Below are 20,035 nucleotides of genomic sequence, written 5' to 3' on the forward strand. Positions count from 1 at the left end.
AAACACTCCATCTGTTAAACATAAACACTCCAACCCTGCCCACCCCACACTAAATCACTGACAGTACACCCTGGGGTTCACTGTGTTTGAGTCCAGTATGACTCAAATGTAACATTATCATGCAAAAACATAAATCCAAATTAAATAAAACAAGCGGAAAGCTATTTCACTGGGCCGCTGTTCCGTCTCTGCTGAATTCCCTCCATGTTTGGCTGGAGTTTGGCTATCTGTCCCGGGTGCACATGCAGACCATTAACGGTCAAAAAGGAAACAATGAGAGCATTTAAACTTCCTCACCCCTCCATCCGAGCTTCACATTACACCCTGGCTGCAGATGGAATGGCCCAGTCCTTTGCCTCTTTTGAGAACTAACAGTATTTGTATCCGATTATGGTATCAGGATTTTATGAGTATGTTTCGCATAATATGCGAGTTCAACTTTGAACGAGTGTGCAGAGATAAATCCACAATCCACCACGGGGGCTGTGATCTCTCTGGTGATTCGCCCCAGAACTAAATTACCACGGAAACGGGGTAATCAAGCTGCATTTGAAATCAATATGCAGCCCTTTGATTTTTTTTAGAGGAAGTTAACATAACTCCATTTTATGAAATGGATAAAATTTAGGTGTCATCTGATTTCTATTTGTACACATGCATACGTTGGCCAGCGAAACACTATTAAAAAGGTACATTTTATAACTTAGGAAGACAAACCAAGCTACATTTGCAGTAGAAATGATGTGGTAACACACACATTGATCTGAGAGTGACACAAATACCTTTTACAAATCAAGATAACAAGTAGAAAATGTGTAAGTTTTGACGTTTTTACTTGACAAACAACTCAACAGCCCCCAGCTACGAGGAGACGAATTCTCTGGTGACTGCATCTTGCCGTGAAGTCGATAAATGTTACTTCTGATCCTGTTTTTCACAACACGTTCAACGGCAAAAATCCAGCGACGCCAAATGCGAGTACAAAGTCCTTGACTGAAGAGGGGATGCAAATCCATTTTGTTCTGATTTAAATAGTGGCACGGATTGTAATTCTTTTGATTTTCCAAAGTCCAATAGCTCTTCCACATAGAGTTCTCATACACAGGCCAGGCTTTTCATCACTGACCGTAGTGAAATGTGTAATAAAGTACATGCCAACTATCAACCCCCACAATACACAACCCCCCCCCCCCCCCCCCCCCCCCCCGTGTGGTTAGGGGTTCGATCCCCTGCCATGGCCCTTTCTGAACTGTGATGTCATCTCCATCTGTGCCCCTCTCTGGTTCCCCCGACTGAATGAAGCTGACAAACGGGGGGAGGATCATCCTTTTAAAAAACAAGGCGAAACATAGCTATCCCAATTACCCGAATCAAACCCTGACTGTACTGAGTCACCACCCCCCGAGTTCAATTTCCCAGATAAACTGGCACAAAAACGCTTTACCGGAAATGACAAACAGGGACATTTGGAAAGACCGAGTGTGAACCCCCCTTAAAACAATATGTGAGGTACAAAAAAACAAACACACACACAAAAAAAAGAAAAACACTCAAAACAGTGGTGAGAAAAACTGAAATCTCAGGGGGGAATGGCAGGGCATCAGCAGACAATTAGGCTAAATGGTAACAGGGAGGTAATGGAGATTCTACTGTAGTAAATAAGCATAGTGGTTGGGCAGATTATTGCCTGAGATATTAACTCAGCTGCTAAAGTGCACAGTCCAATAAAGAACTGTATATCTTAATATACAGCTCAGAAGATTTGAACAAAGGCTGTTTAAACTGCAAAGACACATTTATATCATCTTTAAAGGCTTTTTTAGGCTGTGGAAAGTTGTAAAAACGCTCTGTTCTGTGGAAACAGTAAAAGATATTCCACTGGCTGCAAGCACATCCATAAAACATTTCCCCACAGAAAAAAAGGTATGCAGTTGATCTGGACCCAATTGACAAATGTTCCTGTAAAAGCTGTGGCTTGTAGTAAAACTTTTTTTTAATGTTATAAAAATGTTGTTGAATGTTGTTGCAACCAAGTTACCGTGTTACACAACCTCGTTGCAGCATTCTAAAAAGTTACAGTAAGGTTTTGTAATGGCTAGGGACACAAACGATCCGAATCTTATAACCTTAGCACCGCCCACCCTGCGATGACACTGGATAGACAGTAGGGGGCGTGGCCTCTGTCCTCTAATGATGACCCACCTGATCGGTCAGCCAGCCAATGTGCTTGACCTCTTTGCCGCCCTGCATGCCTCTCAGCTCCTCCTTCACTCTGGGCAGGAGCGCGTTGGTGCCCGCCTGGATGGCATTGAACCACGACTGTGCCACGGCCGGGTCCTTCGCCCTCAGGAAGAGAGACGACTTTCTGTCTGCGGTCACAACCTCAATGTACCTGAAGAACGAAAGGTAGGGAGGGTGTGGTCGAAATGCGGTTAAACACATCTGTTATTGGTTTATTTTAAAAGTGCACGGCAGCACCAGCTTTTGGCCTGCCTCCGCCCACTTTGTAATTTTAAAAGATGTGAACTGGGGGTGAGAGTGAGAGCACAGAGGGGAGGGAGGAGGAGGGAGGGGTGGTAGAACCAGTCGGTAATGCATCACAAATGTGCTTGTCAAAAAAAAAGTTTTTCAAAAATCCTGCTTCTGTCACTTTTAGGGACCTACCATAGATCAAGCTAGCGGTCATTCCTATTATGATGTCAGTAAATTACTTTGAAGACCTAGCAAAGGTATTTTGGTAAAAATGAACCGAATAGGACTCCAGTCCTTATGTAGTCACAGAGTAGACGAGTGATGCAACTCTATCATTCCCTGACATCTATCCCTGAAGCCAAGCATGCACCACGAGCTTCCAAGACCTTCCCCGAGTTTCAATCCATAAAACCTCACCTCCAGCTGCCATACAGGGAAAGGTTTGACTCAAGTTATAAAACTGGTGGGAATGATATCATTTTGGAACAGGAATTTTCACTTTCAACTTACAAATGGAAACCTTCTGCCTGGCTAAGCAACCAAAAACTGCCCCGGGTTTCAAAATGCCAAAAATCAACTTAGAAAAAGCTTTTTTTATGTTTAGATTAGCACTTCTGGGAGCTTGTTTCTTCTACGGCATCATCTGTGAAGGTCAATTTCAGTTTCTCTGCTTGACAGTTGGCAAGTGACAGCAAACATGGAGGCAGAATAAATCTAATTGTGCTAATTGTGAAGAACGTTTTCTTAATATTCAATGGGAATACATGATTTAGTTTGATTGTGATAGTGATTGTACCAGACGCAGAGATTATAACAAGTTCCACCTGAGCCAGTTAAAGCCTGTTAGTACAGGAGTGTGGCTAAAAGAAGCTGCTCAATGTGATTCTTTATAAATGTGTCCATGCGCTCGCAGGTTCTGCATTTTTAAAGTGAAATGTTAGTTTTTCTTTTAACTTCACTCTTTTCTGTTTTTCTCCCTAATGTAGAATCTCCATTCAGGCTCACGCTGCAGTGCTCATCACATCCACTGCTGTGTCAGCTCCAAGCGTGCAGTCGAGCACCAGGGGTCACTGCTGCCCAATGAGACGCTCCTCTCCGGGCTGACTGAAGCCCTGCTGTTGCATGGGCCCCATCCTCATACTGGAATATGGAGCAGTGCCTTAACAGATACCAGACCATGTGGCCCATCCACACACTGTAACAGTGCCTTAACAGATACCAGACCATGGGCCCAATCCACACACTGGAACAGTGCCTTAACAGACACCAGACCATGAGGCCTATCCACACACTGGAGCAGAGCCTTAACAGACACCAGACCATGGGGCCTATCCACACACTGTAACAGTGCCTTAACAGATACCAGACCATGGGCCAATCCACACACTGTAACAGTGCCTTAACAGATACCAGAGCATGGGCCAATCCACACACTGTAACAGTGCCTTAACAGATACCAGGTCATGGGCCCCATCCACACACTGTAACAGTGCCTTAACAGATACCAGGTCATGGGCCCCATCCACACACTGGAGCAGTGCCTTAACAGACACCAGACCATGGGGCCCATCCACACACTGGAGCAGTGCCTTAACAGATACCAGACCATGTGGCCCATCCACACACTGGAGCAGTGCCTTAACAGATACCACACCATGGGGCTCATCCATGCACTGGAACAGTGCCTTAACAGATACCAGACCATGGGCCAATCCACACACTGTAACAGTGCCTTAACAGATACCAGAGCATGGGCCAATCCACACACTGTAACAGTGCCTTAACAGATACCAGGTCATGGGCCCCATCCACACACTGTAACAGTGCCTTAACAGATACCAGGTCATGGGCCCCATCCACACACTGGAGCAGTGCCTTAACAGACACCAGACCATGGGGCCTATCCACACACTGGAGCAGTGCCTTAACAGATACCAGAGCATGGGCCAATCCACACACTGTAACAGTGCCTTAACAGATACCAGGTCATGGGCCCCATCCACACACTGTAACAGTGCCTTAACAGATACCAGACCATGGGCCCAATCCACACACTGTAACAGTGCCTTAACTGATACCAGACTGTGGGGCCCATCCATGCACTATAACAGTGCTTTAACACCATGACCCACCCAGCAGCTGTTTGAATGCGTATATATTTCGCTGTCCATAATACAAAACAACCAGCATTTTGCCGAACGACTCCTTGGTTGAATTTCTGGTTTGAATACAGGAGAAATCGAATATCTGCGGTGACAGAAAGGTTCCATCGCCTAAGTACCAAACTCAGGGCCCTCCAATTAAAACAGCCTACCTGTGCTCTCCGTCGGGTGGGCAGGGCTTCCTGGCGACCTGGCACATTTTCAGAGGGATGGACTTGCCCTCTGCCATGGAGTTGGCCCCGCCCTGTTTGTGGGGTGACGCGGGCGGGGAGTCCCAAGGGGAGGGTGTTCCGGTGGAGGCGTTCCGAAAATAGGCCGACATCTCCTTGATGTACTTCACTGGAAAACAGGAGGGGAGGAAAACGTAAAGCGTAAAAACCATGGCAACTTCAATAACATTTTATTTACACACACACACACACCAACACATGCGCACACGCACAGCTCGGTCTGAAATCAACTGTAATAGAGCACTCGTACGTATTGTCCAAACTGGACATGTATAAGGACTGCTAGAGTTGAGTTAACACTGTTAGAGTTGACCAGTCCCTTTACACAGCTGAATGTATTATGAGAAGTGAGCACAGGTCAGCACTTCTCTTATGAAGAGCCCCGTCTGGGCTCGATCCCGCGACCGCACTCTTATCTGCTATGCAGCCATTACACATCCACATACCAGATCCTCTCCCACACATCCTGCTCATAAATCAAAACTACTGACCAACCTTTTAAACAAGGCTTTAATTGACCTTTGTTTTATTTTCATTTAGATTTCTACTCCTCTTTTTACTGTTTTTCATTATTCATTTAACTTAACTACTTTGTTTTTTTCTTTTATGTGTGGTGTATCCCTTCATGTTATGCTTGTTTTACTTCTGTGTAGCACTTCTTTGCGTTACTGATATTAATGAAAAGTGCTACTGTTATTATCAGGCTGTTGTTGCTACATACTGCTTGGTAACAGATCATTAGCATTTCTGACCCATTAAATGACATTACAGGCATTTAGCAGACGCTCTTATCCAGAGCGACTTCCACAACATTTACATAGCATTTGTTTTACATTGTATCCATTTATACAGCTGGACATATACTGAAGCAATGCAGGTGAAGTACCTTGCTCAAGGGTACAACGGCAGTGTCCTACCCAGGAATTGAACCTATAACCTTTCGGTTACAAGCCGAGTTCTTTACCCACTGAGCCACACTGCCGCCCCAGCCAGACTGCAGACAGTACGGGGGTGTAAGCTGAACTACAGGGGAACCGCTCTCCTCGGTGCGTCTGACAGCCAGGGAGCGGCAGGCTGGCGCGCAGATGGGGGCCCAGATGCCGGCGCTTTCAAACCCCGCTGCTCCCTCCGCGTGCCGTCTGCGCGCTCGCTCGCCCCCGGCCGCGCGGTAAAGGGCCCTCCGCCGCCCGCGTTCGCCCGCCGCTCGTCACAAACCCCGACGCGCGACTCGGACCGGGGGGACGTTAAGGCCGGTCACCCTCGGTGTCTCGGTCTTAACCGTCTTCTAATAACGGGGTGCGATTTCCCTGAAATCACAGAGCAGTTTTTCTTGCCATTTAAAAAACTGGAGATTGAAGCTACCGCTACCTTGCACAACCCCGCTGGGCCACGGGTGGGAAACTAATGAACCCAGCTAAGCTCGTTCACTGAGTTGCACTCGGTGTCCCAGAATGACCCTTGTCTTCCGCTAAGAGGGATCAACCAACACCTCCATGGCAACAACACATCAAATGCAATCTCAGCGGCGGCAGTCTATCAACACCACAGACTGGAGGTTAGAATTCCATCCATTATTGAAAAGGGAGTAAAAATGTATTCATTGCTGAAGAAAAAAAAGTTTTAAAGAAAAGTATAAATAGTAATTGTGTAGTAATTTTCCAAGTCACTAGCTATACAGAAAACCTTCTGTCATTCAAGGCTGCTCCATTGATCGATAGAGCTGACTGAAATCTTGCATGCCTACTTCACCCTTATACTTTCTCTCGCAAAGTTTTGGCTCCCAAGGCTGGATTTCAATTAGCCGCCATCATTTAAGTCATCTGACACTCTCTCAACATTCCTTGGCACATGAATGACAGACAGGGCTGTTCTTGTGTCCCTGTATGACACCTTTCACTGCGGTCTCATCTGCAACTGAAGCAAGTGAATTGGAGTGGATGTATAAAGCCAAAGAAGTAACCGAGTCAGGCTATAAAACAACTGAACAGAGACAGGGTAACTGGTGTAAAGAGAAACCTGCTCACATACGCACCAGTCCTCCAAATCCCCACTCCTGCTATTGACCCTGCACATGCATACAGGCCTCGGAGCTCATCTCAAGGGGTGTGTTCCAACCGCTTATTTTTTACCTCCTCGTTTTTACGGACCTTCCTCCGTCCTTGTGTCCTTTCCTCGGGTCCTTCGTTAGGTGGAGCTAAGGAGTGAGGAAAGGACACAAGGAAAGGATGGAAGGAGAAAAAAAAATTGATTGGAATGAGCCCCATATCTCTTGATGACTTCTTTCTGTATCTTGCTACTACAGGCCCCTCCCACAACTGATATCACACTTCAGATCTGTAAATACCTGCTCTGCATTGAGTTCTTGTTTTTAATCACCGAAGTGCCAACATCCTGTGAAAGATTGTGTTTCTTTTTATCTTCTTGCAAAACCCTGCACCCTTTTCAGGAAAATGCCTGCTGGTGCCTTAAGCGAAATGGCTGGAACATTCATTTAGTGCATTTATTGGATTCATGTGCCGACACATTGAGTCTCATTCACAAAAACTGTCATACATTCTCCTTTGTTCTTAATAAAAGTTCCTATGAAAAGTCAACGTAGGATTCATGAAACATGCGCATTCCTTTGATTTTATGCATATCCCAGGTGTATCAGATTTTAATTTTGAGAAATTTAAGGTTAAGATTAGATTTGCTTAATGTAGTTAAAATCAATAGCCTATTTAATATTAATATATTATGATATTAATATAATAGCAGTACTGATAAACAATTTGTTGTTACTAGGAGGTCTGTACCTACTCAAAATACTTAAATAATAAAGCATTCTAAACAGAAACACCTCATGTGTATGTGAACGCATGCTTCCAAACACAAACATTTTGATCATAGCAAAGAACAATCTCAAGGAAAAGATAAATGCTAAAATGCTTGTGGAAATGTTTGTAAGCTCAGTCAATGATCAAATATGATTATATGCATGTTTCATTAATAAGTCCCAGTGTGATTTGTGTTGTGTGTTCAATATTTTAAAATGATAAAATATTGGCTATATCTCTAAATATACCTTCAGAAAAATCCCAGTGTGATTATTCCTACAGAAATTTGATTAAGTGTCTAAAAACACATATCTGATTCATTTATTGACTGACTGGATTGATTTATTAGTAGAATGATTTATTGATTTGTTTGTTGATTGCTAGGTTGATTAGCTGATGATTGGTTGACTGACTGTTTGACAGACCAACTGGCTGATTGGTTTACTGATTTACTGATGGATTGACTGTCTTATCAAGTGATTGGTTGGCTGATTGATTGGCTTGTTGATTATAGACTTGATTGGTTGACTGATTTATTAATAATTGATTGCCTGTTTACTTTCTTTGTCGATTATAGATTATGACTGGGCGGTTAATAGGTCAACTGGTTGATTATCTGACAGCTTGGCTGATTGGTTGACTTTGAGAAATTGATGGGTGCTAAATGAAATCTATGGCCCAGTCCCAATTCACCTCCTAATCACTCCTACACGTTAACACTCATTTTTCACATTCACGACAGCCGCCATCTTGTAGGGTTGTCCCAGAACGGAGCGAGCCAAATTTTCAGCGATGAATAGTGGCTGTCCGGCCCTCCGACGTTCCCTCAATAATGAGGAAATTTATGTGCTGCCTTAAAAGCGAATGCTGACCCAGCAGGCATTGCATTGCTTAATGCAGTTGGCCGAGTCCTTAATGTACGGCAGAGCTAACAATATTTTAAATGCCATTTGACTGCCTTTTCAACAGACAGTTACCACGGTCAATTTCAAATGATGCAAATTTCGTCGAATAAACTGTACTGATAACGGCAATCAAAATGGCAGTAATCATTATTTGTAAAGTAAATGTAGCGGTTCAAAGTAGCTCGCTGTGTCCAGCCGTTAAGCGATATTCTTTTAAGTGGTGGTGATTTATAATTGATAATAATATGTTCTTTGCAAGCTCACCTCTGCGAATTCCGATTCGTCGGAGAAGGCAAAAGTGCGTCCCACACACCTGCTGCTTTTTCTGCTCCCTGTCGCCCTGACGACTGCCCTCGCTCGCTCACGAGCGGCCCTTACGTAAGCGACACTTATAATTAAGCGCAACTGGAAACAGAGGGGGAGTGATTAGGAGGTGAATTGGGACCGGGGGGGGGGGGGGGTAACGGTAAAAGCACACAGCTGTTCAGGACTCAACGAACAGGGCCGCTGCCGTCCTGGATTTAGAGGGATAATCTCCTTCGGATCCATTCACACTTCCCCTGCCTAACACCGCCACCTTCGGTTCCAGGACAGTGTCATCGGTGTGGCGGTGGGGTGGGTTAGGGGGAGGTGGGGGACTGGGGGGCTGGGGGGCAGGGGGGCTGGGGGGTGGTGTGATCCTGTGAGAATCTGTGCAAACCATGGGCTGGCAGACAGAGAGAGAGAGCTGGAGACTGATAAAAATAGACCAGGGAGTATGTGTCACTGGCAGGGCTTGGGTTTCGAGAGAGATGGAGAAAGAGAGAGACAGAGACAGAGAAAGAGAGAGAGAGAGAGAGAGAGATGCAGAGAGCTAGAGAGAGAGAAAGAGAGGGAGCGATGCAGACAGAGAGAGAGAAAGATAGAGAGAGAGGGGGTGGGGAGGGATGTGTTCCTGAGAGCCACAAATAGATACACACACTGGCACACACACACCAGAAACACTCACCCAAATGACATACATGCACCCAAACACATACACACACACACACACCTACACAGTACACACATGAACAAACATGCAGGTTCACACTAGAACACTGCTACCACTACTACAACTTCTACTAGTACTACGGCTACTACTACTACTAATAATAATAATAATAATAATGATAATAATAATAATAATAGTCTGCATAGGACAGTTAAACCCCAGAGCTGAGAGGAGAGGGCTCGTTATACAGAGAGGTCGAAGACCTGTGAAGAACAGTGTGTAGCAATGCATTACCAAGCCTGAGTTAACCGGCCTCAAGTTGAGTGTAATAAGACCTCAAATGTTTCCATGATAACCGCTCCCTGCCAGTCTTATTACAGAGGCTAAAATTAGCGCGAACGGCACTGTTATTACTGAGGTACGGCCAGCTGGTGCTAGCGGTGCTAGCGGTGCTGTGAGGTACTTCAGTGGGCCGAGACCCCAGCCACATCCCTGTCATTATTAAACAGCCCGACTCATAGCAAATCAGCCAACACACGCTGCTAACTCAAGTGCGCTACTTGTGTTAGGGCAAGGAACACAGAGGCACAGAGGTTTCTGTATTCACAACATGAATGCATCAGAGTCAGAAGTGGCCCCCCTTTTTTTAGGGAAAGCCTGCATATTCACCTGATTTCTTGTCAAATCAAAACAAAATGTGCAAATTAACAATAATGGTTCTATAAATATAATGGTATTATAAATATAATGGCGCATATATACGCATACACATAGACACACACACACACATATATGTATGTATATATATATATATATATATATATATATAATGTATAATTTAATCAATTGAATGTATCTACCAGCAAAGTTTAAAGGTCAAGAGCGCAGACTGCCCTTTGATTGGCCAGCCCTCATTAGCACACAACCATTGGTAGTGGGGGGGGAGCTTTAGCAATTAAGGCTTGAGCAGGCATGACTGCCCCCCCACCCCGCGGCCCCCGCAGCGTGCGGCCGTGCCCTGGCTTCCTTGTCGTCGTGGTAACAGTTGGCTTTGCCGCGCCGTGGCTGGAGAAGCTCTCTCTCTCTCTCCGCTCCGCCTGTGATCCCCATTAGCTGAGGAATGCGGGCACGCCTCGCTCGCCCGCCCGCCGCGGTGGCCTGGGAGACAAAAACGCGCGCGGAAGCCCCGCGGGGCTGGAGGAAGCGCGCAGTCCGCCAGGCTCTCTGTCCGTCTTTTCATATTTTCCTGCAGCGCGTTCCCAGAGATTTGTATATGTCCTTTCTGTTCATGGGATCTGTGGGCCATTGTACGCAACTGAAACGAATGTATGGATGACTGCGTCAACATGTACGTGTATCTGTAATGTACAACGCACAAATATATACGTACATACGAGAGACAGAAACAGAGGCACAAAGACATGTATTTGAGACCATGTCCAGGCTCCCATTAGAGACTAATTAAAACAGTAGCTTGGGAACTATTCTGAACAGGAGCACAAAGCACAGAAAACACTGCGGGGAGTGAAAAAAATCGACAGTGTAAACCGAGGGAGCTCAGCCAGGGGATTATGGGAAATGGCGCAGGTCCACTGGGGGGTCTGGTGCCCCGGCGGAAGGCTCTCACGCACATTTAATTAAAGCACGGGCGTCAGTCCTGTAGAAAAACACCGTTAAAGAGGTGAAACTATCAGTAAGGTTCAGGAGACAGCCAGTTAGCCCGGCAGACTTTCAGTGTGATTGCTTTGCACACGCAGTCCAATGGATTCATTAAACATCCGGCCAAGAGTTCAGCAGTTTATGACGCTTATGGCATTTTACCTGGTGGCTCAGCAACTCATTTCGCATAACAGCATCGCCCCAATGAAATCATAACATAATAAATTATTATTATTATTATTATTATTATTATTATTAATAATAATAATAATAATAATAATAATAATAATAATAATGACACCAATTATTATTGAACATTTAGTCAGACATCACAATAGTCAGAGAAGGAAAATGTCTTATGTATGCTTAACAAGATTCCACATTAATCCTTTCATTACTCACTTGTCGCACGGTGTTTGGAAATTCCATCTGGTATATGACAAATATTAGGGCTTTCACAGAGAGACAGACATCTCAGGTTTGGGCCTTGACTACATCACTGTCCAGCATGTTTGTGTGTGTGTGTAAGAGAGAGAGAGGGAGAGAGAGAGAGAGAGGAGGGGGGATGTGCGTGTGTCCCTTTTCCTAAGAAGCACAAACTGGAGAACACACAGCAGAAACACTCACCCAAATGAGATACACACAACCCAAACACACACACACATGCTGGAGAGAGAGAGATAGAGAGAGAGAGAGAGAGAGAAATTGTGTGTGTGTGTGTGACAGAGAGAGAGAGGGGAGGGGGGATGCCTGTGTGTCCCTTTTCGTAAGAAGCACACACACTGGCGCACACATACCAGAAATACTCATTCAAATGACATACACACACCCAAACACATACACACACAGTACACACGCAGAGAGAGAGAGAGAGAGAGTGTGTGTGTGTGTATGTATGTGTGCGTGTTGCCAATATCATATAAATTAAGAGCAATTAGCGCTGAATTAGCGGTCTCATGCTTGAATATTCCAGCGATTTCATACTGTTGCTCCCATTTCTCAGCCTTCAGAAGTAATCTCCCCCGCTGCAGAGAGCGGTGACACTCACAGCTTAGCCCTCCATTGTCGGCTAATCCCACACAAGTCTGACTAAAAAAGCAAAACGAGAGTCCTTGAAGGAGGATTTTTTTCCTCAGAACCCCAGAAAGACAGAAAAGGCCGCCGCACACAAAGTGAATGGATGAACACACGGCACGAACACCGACGCCAGCATTACGCCCGAGAGCATCCTTTAACAGCTTCCACGCGGGGACCGGATCAGTTATTCAAAAATAACCGCCACACATTCTTCAGTTACGCTTCACAAAAACGCATTAATAACATGCATTATGCGCGTGTGTAAACAAACTAGATATGCTCTTAAAAGAAAACACTTACGTTTTCTACTTCTTATTCTAGCTATAATTGCGCTGTTTTCCTAGAGAGGGAACTCCCATTAGGATAGCAATGCTATGTGACGATGGTGACCTGGAAACGGTCGCAATTTATGATGCATCGGCAACACGCAGACTTTTTTCTCAATGATCAAAGAGTGAAAAGTGTGTCAATGGCAGCCCGTGTTTGGCCCACAGTGAATAGCCCTGGCTTACACTGCAACACAAAGCTTTGAACCTGAAAAACACTCATACGGAAAACACACACTCTCTGTACCACAGACGTGCATATTTAATTAGACAGGTTGGCACGCATAAGCTTGTGAAGTCTTGCATATAAGCCTGTATTTTGCATGCTGAGGGAAAAACATTGGGGCTCCCATTAAAATGAATGGGGAATATCAGACTTTCGAAGGCAAAATAAAACTTCTCTTGATGGTGTTCAGAAAATAGATTATTGATTGTTACATTTTAATAAATATTTTCCCAAGATTTCCAGACCAAAACAATTATTGTCTCACAAACTACACATAAGGAAATTTATGATCACACAAAATTGACCAATGAGGTTTTCTTTGGTAGTTAAATCACCTTGGTATTTTACATTGAACACAATGGGCAACAAGCCCTCAACATACCCAGTAGAGGCTGTTTCCCTTTACTTCCTAGGCTTCACAGCCTGGCTCCTCCTCCTACCCTCTATGTTCTGTACCTGCAGCAGTCATACCACCATCACCATAACACCCCCACCACCATGTCTCACAGGTAAGGGCAGGGGGGAGGGGGGTGGGGTTGTGGTGTGCTTTGGATGTTGGGCAGTCCTTTTAACCTCCACACTTCGCTCTTGCCATCACTTTTTCCAGAACTCTGCGGTCTCTTTTAGGCACTTCTTAGCAAACTGTAACCTGGCCATTCTGTTTTTGCAGTTTGCTCCATGCAGTGTAGCCCCTGCTGTTCTGTTTGTGAGGTCTTCTGCAGACAGTAGTTACTGATGCATCCATGCCTGCCTCCTGAAGAGTGTTTCTGATCTGCCAGACAGGTATTTGGGTTTTTTTTCGTCATTATGGTGAGAATTATTTGGTAATCCACTGTAGAAGTCTTCCTTGGCCTACCAGGACCTTTGCAATTACTGAGCCCACCAGTGCTCTCTTTCTTCTTAATGATGTTCCAAACAATTGATGGTCTGGCCTATGTCTCTGTTTTTTTCTTATTTTCCAGCCTCATAATGGCTACACTGACACAACACCCGGCCTCATGTTGACAGACACCAGTAACAGACACCAAAGCTAATCAAAAGCACCGAATCAAGGCTAGGTACTGAAAGCTGTCTTATATCTACACTAAGGATGCAGCTGAACACACTGGACTAATTAGAAACACACGTGAAGCCATTTGTCCCAAATGTTATTGTGCCCTGAAATGGGGGTACTATGTATAAAAACTACTGTAATTTCTACATGGTGAAACAAAACGTATTTTAAAAAAAGTTGAGAATCTGCACTTTACCCACATGTGAATTGTTTCATTACAAATGTAAATTTGTGGATTACAGAGGTAAATCAAGAGGTCTTTGTCCCAAACTTTAAGGCGCTCACTGTTTATATATAATGTACATGTGTGTGGGTACCAAATTATTGATATCAAAATGATGCCAATTTACAACTGACCTCTTACCAGCATTTCACTGAAGCTAAACCAGCCATATTCCGAAGCCAATGCTGCTCATGCAGTTCATGCAGAATGCCACCTTCCACTGCCAGATGCATGACAGACATACGGGCTGCACTGACCGCATGTGGGGGTCCAACACCCTGTTAATACCTTTACACTGGTTTTCCATTTCTGTTCACAGCCTGTTTTTCGTTAAATTAGATTCTGCCAATTCAATTATAAGAACCACTGAAACAAGAGTACAGTTGGAAAAAATTTCATTGGATTCTTACTGATTCTTATTGGATTTCTTTTCATCTTTCTGGGCTTGAATAAGGAAGCCTCAGGGGCATTCTGGTTAAACAAATCAAGATTGATATTAATCCTTTCAAAATCAGCCAAGTAAAGGCACTCTGTCCAACCAAACATTTTCTCTCGGTTGCATTTTAATATTTTAAATGAAAGGGACTGTGTCAAAGATAACAATGAAGATAATATTAAATTGTACTGATATGTAAAACTGATAAACGACGACATTCTGGTGAACAGACCGTTTTCTTTTCCCAGAAATATAACCCATTTGTGAATTTCAGCACTGGGGAGTTTGAGTTTATTTGGAAACAGTATCCACTGTGGAAAAGCATCTGTAACCTGCCCAATCGAAAGAGGTCATAGGTCAGATGGATCTGTGCATGCCGGGTAACTGTGAAAGTCTGGTGTTTTCACATCCACAAGTTCAGTTTCCTTTCAGACGAATATCGGAGCACAAACGAGGGCCCAATCCCAAACACAGCCCTCGGGACTTTAACGGCCTAATTCTGGGTCAGTGGACAATGGCTTGAGGGGGACAGAAAGGGTGAAATGGAACAAGACTTCTGACATCACCCAACATGTGACAAGTTGCTCAGAGACGAAGACATAGCCTCAGATTTACATGACAGGAAGAGCTGTGTCATTCACTACCTTAAAGCCAGGCACGTAGGAACTGTAAATATAGCTAGGAGACACTGAAAATGAGTATTTCCGCTAAATAGAACAGCTTTGTAATACGTGAATTCTAATGACTTTTAAAAGGACATGAGAAGGGACGAGTGAGAAGAAAGGATATGTCCGATTTTTCAATCGCAGGTCCATGCAATGCGTAGCATCACCACCCGTACTTCCTACATCACTGACCTGAACTGAGTTTTGGGTAATTCCCTCAGGCAGCTAAAGGGTGCAGGCCGTCCAATATAGCCATGCCCTCATCTCTCTACTCTGCCATTCCTCACCCTTGTCTTCTCTCCTCTTCCTTTCTGTTGATGAAATGATATGGTGATGGTGTGATGAGAGTGGAATAGTAGCTGAGAGATGGAGAAAAAAAGATTTATAGTATCGAGGTGGAAGAGTGAAAGAGTGATGAACACCATGGTGAAAGTGAAAGAGTGATGAACACCATGGTGAAAGTGAAAGAGTGATGGACACCATGGTGAAAGTGAAAGAGTGATGAACACCATGGTGAAAGTGAAAGAGTGATGGACACCAGGGTGAAAGTGAAAGAGTGATGGACACCAGGGTGAAAGTGAAAGAGTGATGGACACCATGGTGAAAGTGAAAGAGTGATGGACACCATGGTGAAAGTGAAAGAGTGATGAACACCAGGGTGAAAGTGAAAGAGTGATGGACACCATGGTGAAAGTGAAAGAGTGATGAACACCATGGTGAAAGTGAAAGAGTGATGGACACCATGGTGAAAGTGAAAGAGTGATGGACACCATGGTGAAAGTGAAAGAGTGATGAACACCATGGTGAAAGTGAAAGAGTGATGGACACCAGGGTGAAAGTGAAAGAGTGATGAACACCAGGGTGAAAGTGAAAGAGTGATGGAACACCAGGGTGAAAGTGAAAGAGTGATGGACACCAGGGTGAAAGTGAAAGAGTGATGAACACCATTGTGAAAGTGAAAGAGTGATGAACACCATGGTGAAAGTGAAAGAGTGATGGACACCAGGGTGAAAGTGAAAGAGTGATGAACACCAGGGTGAAAGTGAAAGAGTGATGGAACACCAGGGTGAAAGTGAAAGAGTGATGGACACCAGGGTGAAAGTGAAAGAGTGATGAACACCATTGTGAAAGTGAAAGAGTGATGGACACCAGGGTGAAAGTGAAAGAGTGATGAACACCATGGTGAAAGTGAAAGAGTGATGGACACCAGGGTGAAAGTGAAAGAGTGATGGACACCATGGTGAAAGTGAAAGAGTAATGAAATCCAGGGCTAAGGAGTGATAGAGCAGCATGGTGACTGAGTGACACAGTTCGGGGGGTGCACATCCCCCAAGGGGACAGGCGAGAGGGCCCCGAAAACGTGGTCCCGGTCCAGGACGCGGGCTCAGGCAGAGGAGGGCGGCGGCAGCGGACTGGCAATGGAATTACCACCGCGGCGGAGTATCCGCTCCTCTTTATATCCGCTCCTCTTTATATCCGCTCCTCTTTATATCCGCTCCTCTTTATATCCGCTCCTCTTTATATCCGCTCCTTAATTAAGCGCTAAAAGCCCTGCGGCTACGCTCTCCTCCGCTCGGAGGCGTCTTAGGCGAGGCTAACGGCGATAAGCAGGCCGATCGACTCCGTAATATTTACCGCGGAAGCGCCGCGGGGGGGGGGGGGCGGCTCGAGCGGCGGGTCCTTCCGCCGACGACGCGGCGGGGATTATCCGCGAGCCTCTTTTATCCGCCGGGCTCAGGCTCCGCCCGCCTGCTCCGGGATGGGAGAGCCAGGCGGAGCGGAGCCGGGCCTCCCGGGACCGGCCTGTTTATTTCTGCCTCGGATGCCAGGAGGTAATGTGCACCCTGGCAGGACACCGTATTCCACCCCCCCACCCCCACTCCCCACTCCCCACACCCCCCCCCCCCCCCCCATCCCCCGCCCACCCGCCAGACGCAGAGAACAGACAGCCACTCGCCGGCATCACAGACACCGTCCGACAGTCGGGCCCGGCAGTCCAGCAGATGTGTCAGCGGTCCGAGGGAGGCCTATTTTCACCTGCCACTCGACCAAAGAGAAAAAGCAGGCTGTAGTACCCCCCCCCCCCCCACCCCACCACCCCACCGCCCCACAACCCCCACACCACTGCTGTATCCAGGCAGATCTGGGATCAGTCACGGTGGCTGAGGTCTAAATAACTTGCTAACAGCACGCTATCATCTGCAGTATCAGTGACTGAGTTTTGGCCAGGAGTTTTGGTGTCCTTTTTTGGGGGGGATGAGGGGTGGACGGGTGGGTCAGAGGTCATGGACGTCAGCCGTAGCGGCTGAAGGTCAGTCCGGTTTTAGCCGCTGCCGGGCCTGGTACGCTTTAGCTGAGCAGATGGCTAATGCACGTGAACTAGAAAAACACAACCTGACGTACACTCATGCATGTGCATTCACATACACACACGATTACACATGCCCACTAACACTCACACTACTATGCACAAACACACTTGGTATTACATTCACACACAGACACACACACACACACACACACAAACAGTATACACTCAGATATGAACACACTCACACTCAGGGAGTGTGTTTGAGTGTGTGTGTGTGTGCGTGTGCGTGTGTAATACTGTGTGTGAGTGAGTGTGCTTGGATCCGCCTGTATGTGTGACTGTGTTCATGTCTGAATGTATACTGTTTGTGCGTGTGTGTGTCTGTGTGAACGTTTGACAACTTTTGCCATTAAATAAATAATCATTTAAAAATTAGTCTTGTGTTTACCAAGTTTGCTTTGTCAAGTTTGTCTAATATAACATTTTTTCTAAAGATCTGAGACCAAATGAGTGACAAATATGCAATAATAGAAGGAATCAGGAACAGGGCAAATACTTCTTCACACCACTGTATGATAGCCTTTCAAATGGAATTACATTCAGGAATTTTGCAACATCCCAAAAAACTTCTCAAAATATATTAATATTTAATAAAGTGTTTCGCAGTATCTAACCCTAAAATACAAAATCATGGGTTTTGTGTTGTCTTATATCCAAGCATGCCATAAAATTTCCTTTTAATACTATTCCAAAATAATCATGATCTGTGGGCAACCACAGAATGCACGACTATATGTAGCTTTATCCATATAACATTTTGCACAGATTACAGCAGGCGGTACCATATCTGGGTCTTCCAATCCAAGTCGCATGCAATTTGTGAACGATCTTAAAAATGTGGCAAGCGCTGGAGCAATTCATCTTTATTTCGCATTCAGTGAAATCGTTTTCCATTCGTCTGCGCTTACTGCAGCTCCGAGGTCTAGCTCCCCAGAATACCTGCTGCCGCTGGTAGAATCCGTCTCCCCGGTTGGCAATTTTCCCAGAAGCCCCATTAGCGGCGGAGACAGATGCGAGACGCTGACGGTGCACGCGCCGGGCGGGCCGGCTGACCCGCCTCCGCCCTCCTCATCTCCGAACGCGCAAAAACAAACATCAAACGCGCATCCGCAGCGGGGCAGAGCGGAGAGCGGAGAGGCTTAGCCCTCAGACCCTTTTAGCCGAGCGCAAACCGGAATCCTTCGCCCGCTTTTACGTTTTTAACGCTTTTACGTTTTTCTTTTTTTAAATTTTTTTTTAAAAAGCGATTCGCCGCTTTCGTTCTTCGCGGAACCCGAGAGATAAAGAGCAAGGCGCCTTTTCCCAGACATCAGTTCAGCCAAACCGGGCAGAAGAAGACTCTGAGTCACAGGCGCGCATTTAGCCTTGACCTACAAACGCTGGAAATGTAGCGGTTCTGGGGTAATGCGAGTGCTGTATCTGCTAGCACTCTCCCTCTCAAATTTTACTGGCCTAGAACTCGAACCACAGACACACACTCATGCGCACAGACACATGCACGCATATGCACACACACATACACACACACGCACGCACATACACACACCGCCCCACACACACACACACATGCACGCACATACACACACACCCACACATACACACACACCCACACATGCACACACCGCCCCACACACATATTTACACACACATATACACATGCACGTACCTACACACACCTACACACTCACACAAACACACACATGCACGCACTATACACGCACACATACACACACACACATGCACACACACAATCACACACTCACACGCATACGCACACACGCGCACGCATATACACGCATATACACGTACACACATGCACACGTATACACACACACCCCCCCCACACATACACACACGTACATACTCGCGCACACACACACACTGATCGAACCGGTTGTAAAACTTGAATATCTTGGCTTCAGCATTGTCAGCCAAGCTAAAACGAGCAATTAAATCAAGAAAGACTTCGAATTGCCTGCACCCTTCAATAAAATCCTGAAGAGTAGCATAGATTTGCCTTCAGCATACAGATGCCTCCAAAGGAAAGCCACATTTCATTTCAGTCAGTTATTTTCCAAACTTTCAAGTGTCAGTACATGCCAGCGCTACGTCTCCAAGCTACTTGGGTCAAGCCACAGATCCTCAAAACGCTGGTACTGAAAAGATTTGCTATAAACCCTCAATGCAGCCGTCAGCTAAACATCAGGTTTGGGAGCACCGTTCGTCCCTGGGCTAAAATCCAAATATTCATGTACTGGGTACACGAACCAGACAGCTGTGAAAACAGCTCTTTCTCCATGAGGTAACTGAGCTGGCCTATTGAGTTTATACATTAAATAGGAATTCACTCTGCATCATGAACAAGCAGAATGATAGATTTTTCACATGTACTGGAAACACAAATGGGGATCCCTTTCCAAAAACATTAGCCATTCCTCCT

At 45.5% G+C, this 20,035-nt stretch overlaps 1 protein-coding gene across 1 annotated transcript in view; it reads right to left on the reverse strand.

Annotated features, from left to right (window-relative positions):
- LOC118207454 (alpha-1-syntrophin-like) overlaps positions 1-20,035 on the reverse strand; it is a 39,099-nt gene that overhangs the window by 2,181 nt on the left and 16,883 nt on the right. Inside the window, exons 4-5 of the mRNA XM_035381064.1 lie at positions 4,787-4,973; positions 2,203-2,392 (exon numbers count right to left, since the gene is read on the reverse strand). Of these exons, the coding sequence (XP_035236955.1) occupies positions 2,203-2,392; positions 4,787-4,973 (377 nt within the window). The remainder of the gene's footprint in view (positions 1-2,202; positions 2,393-4,786; positions 4,974-20,035) is intronic.

Source organism: Anguilla anguilla, chromosome 11, assembly GCF_013347855.1.
Source record: "Anguilla anguilla isolate fAngAng1 chromosome 11, fAngAng1.pri, whole genome shotgun sequence".
NCBI lineage: Eukaryota > Metazoa > Chordata > Actinopteri > Anguilliformes > Anguillidae > Anguilla > Anguilla anguilla.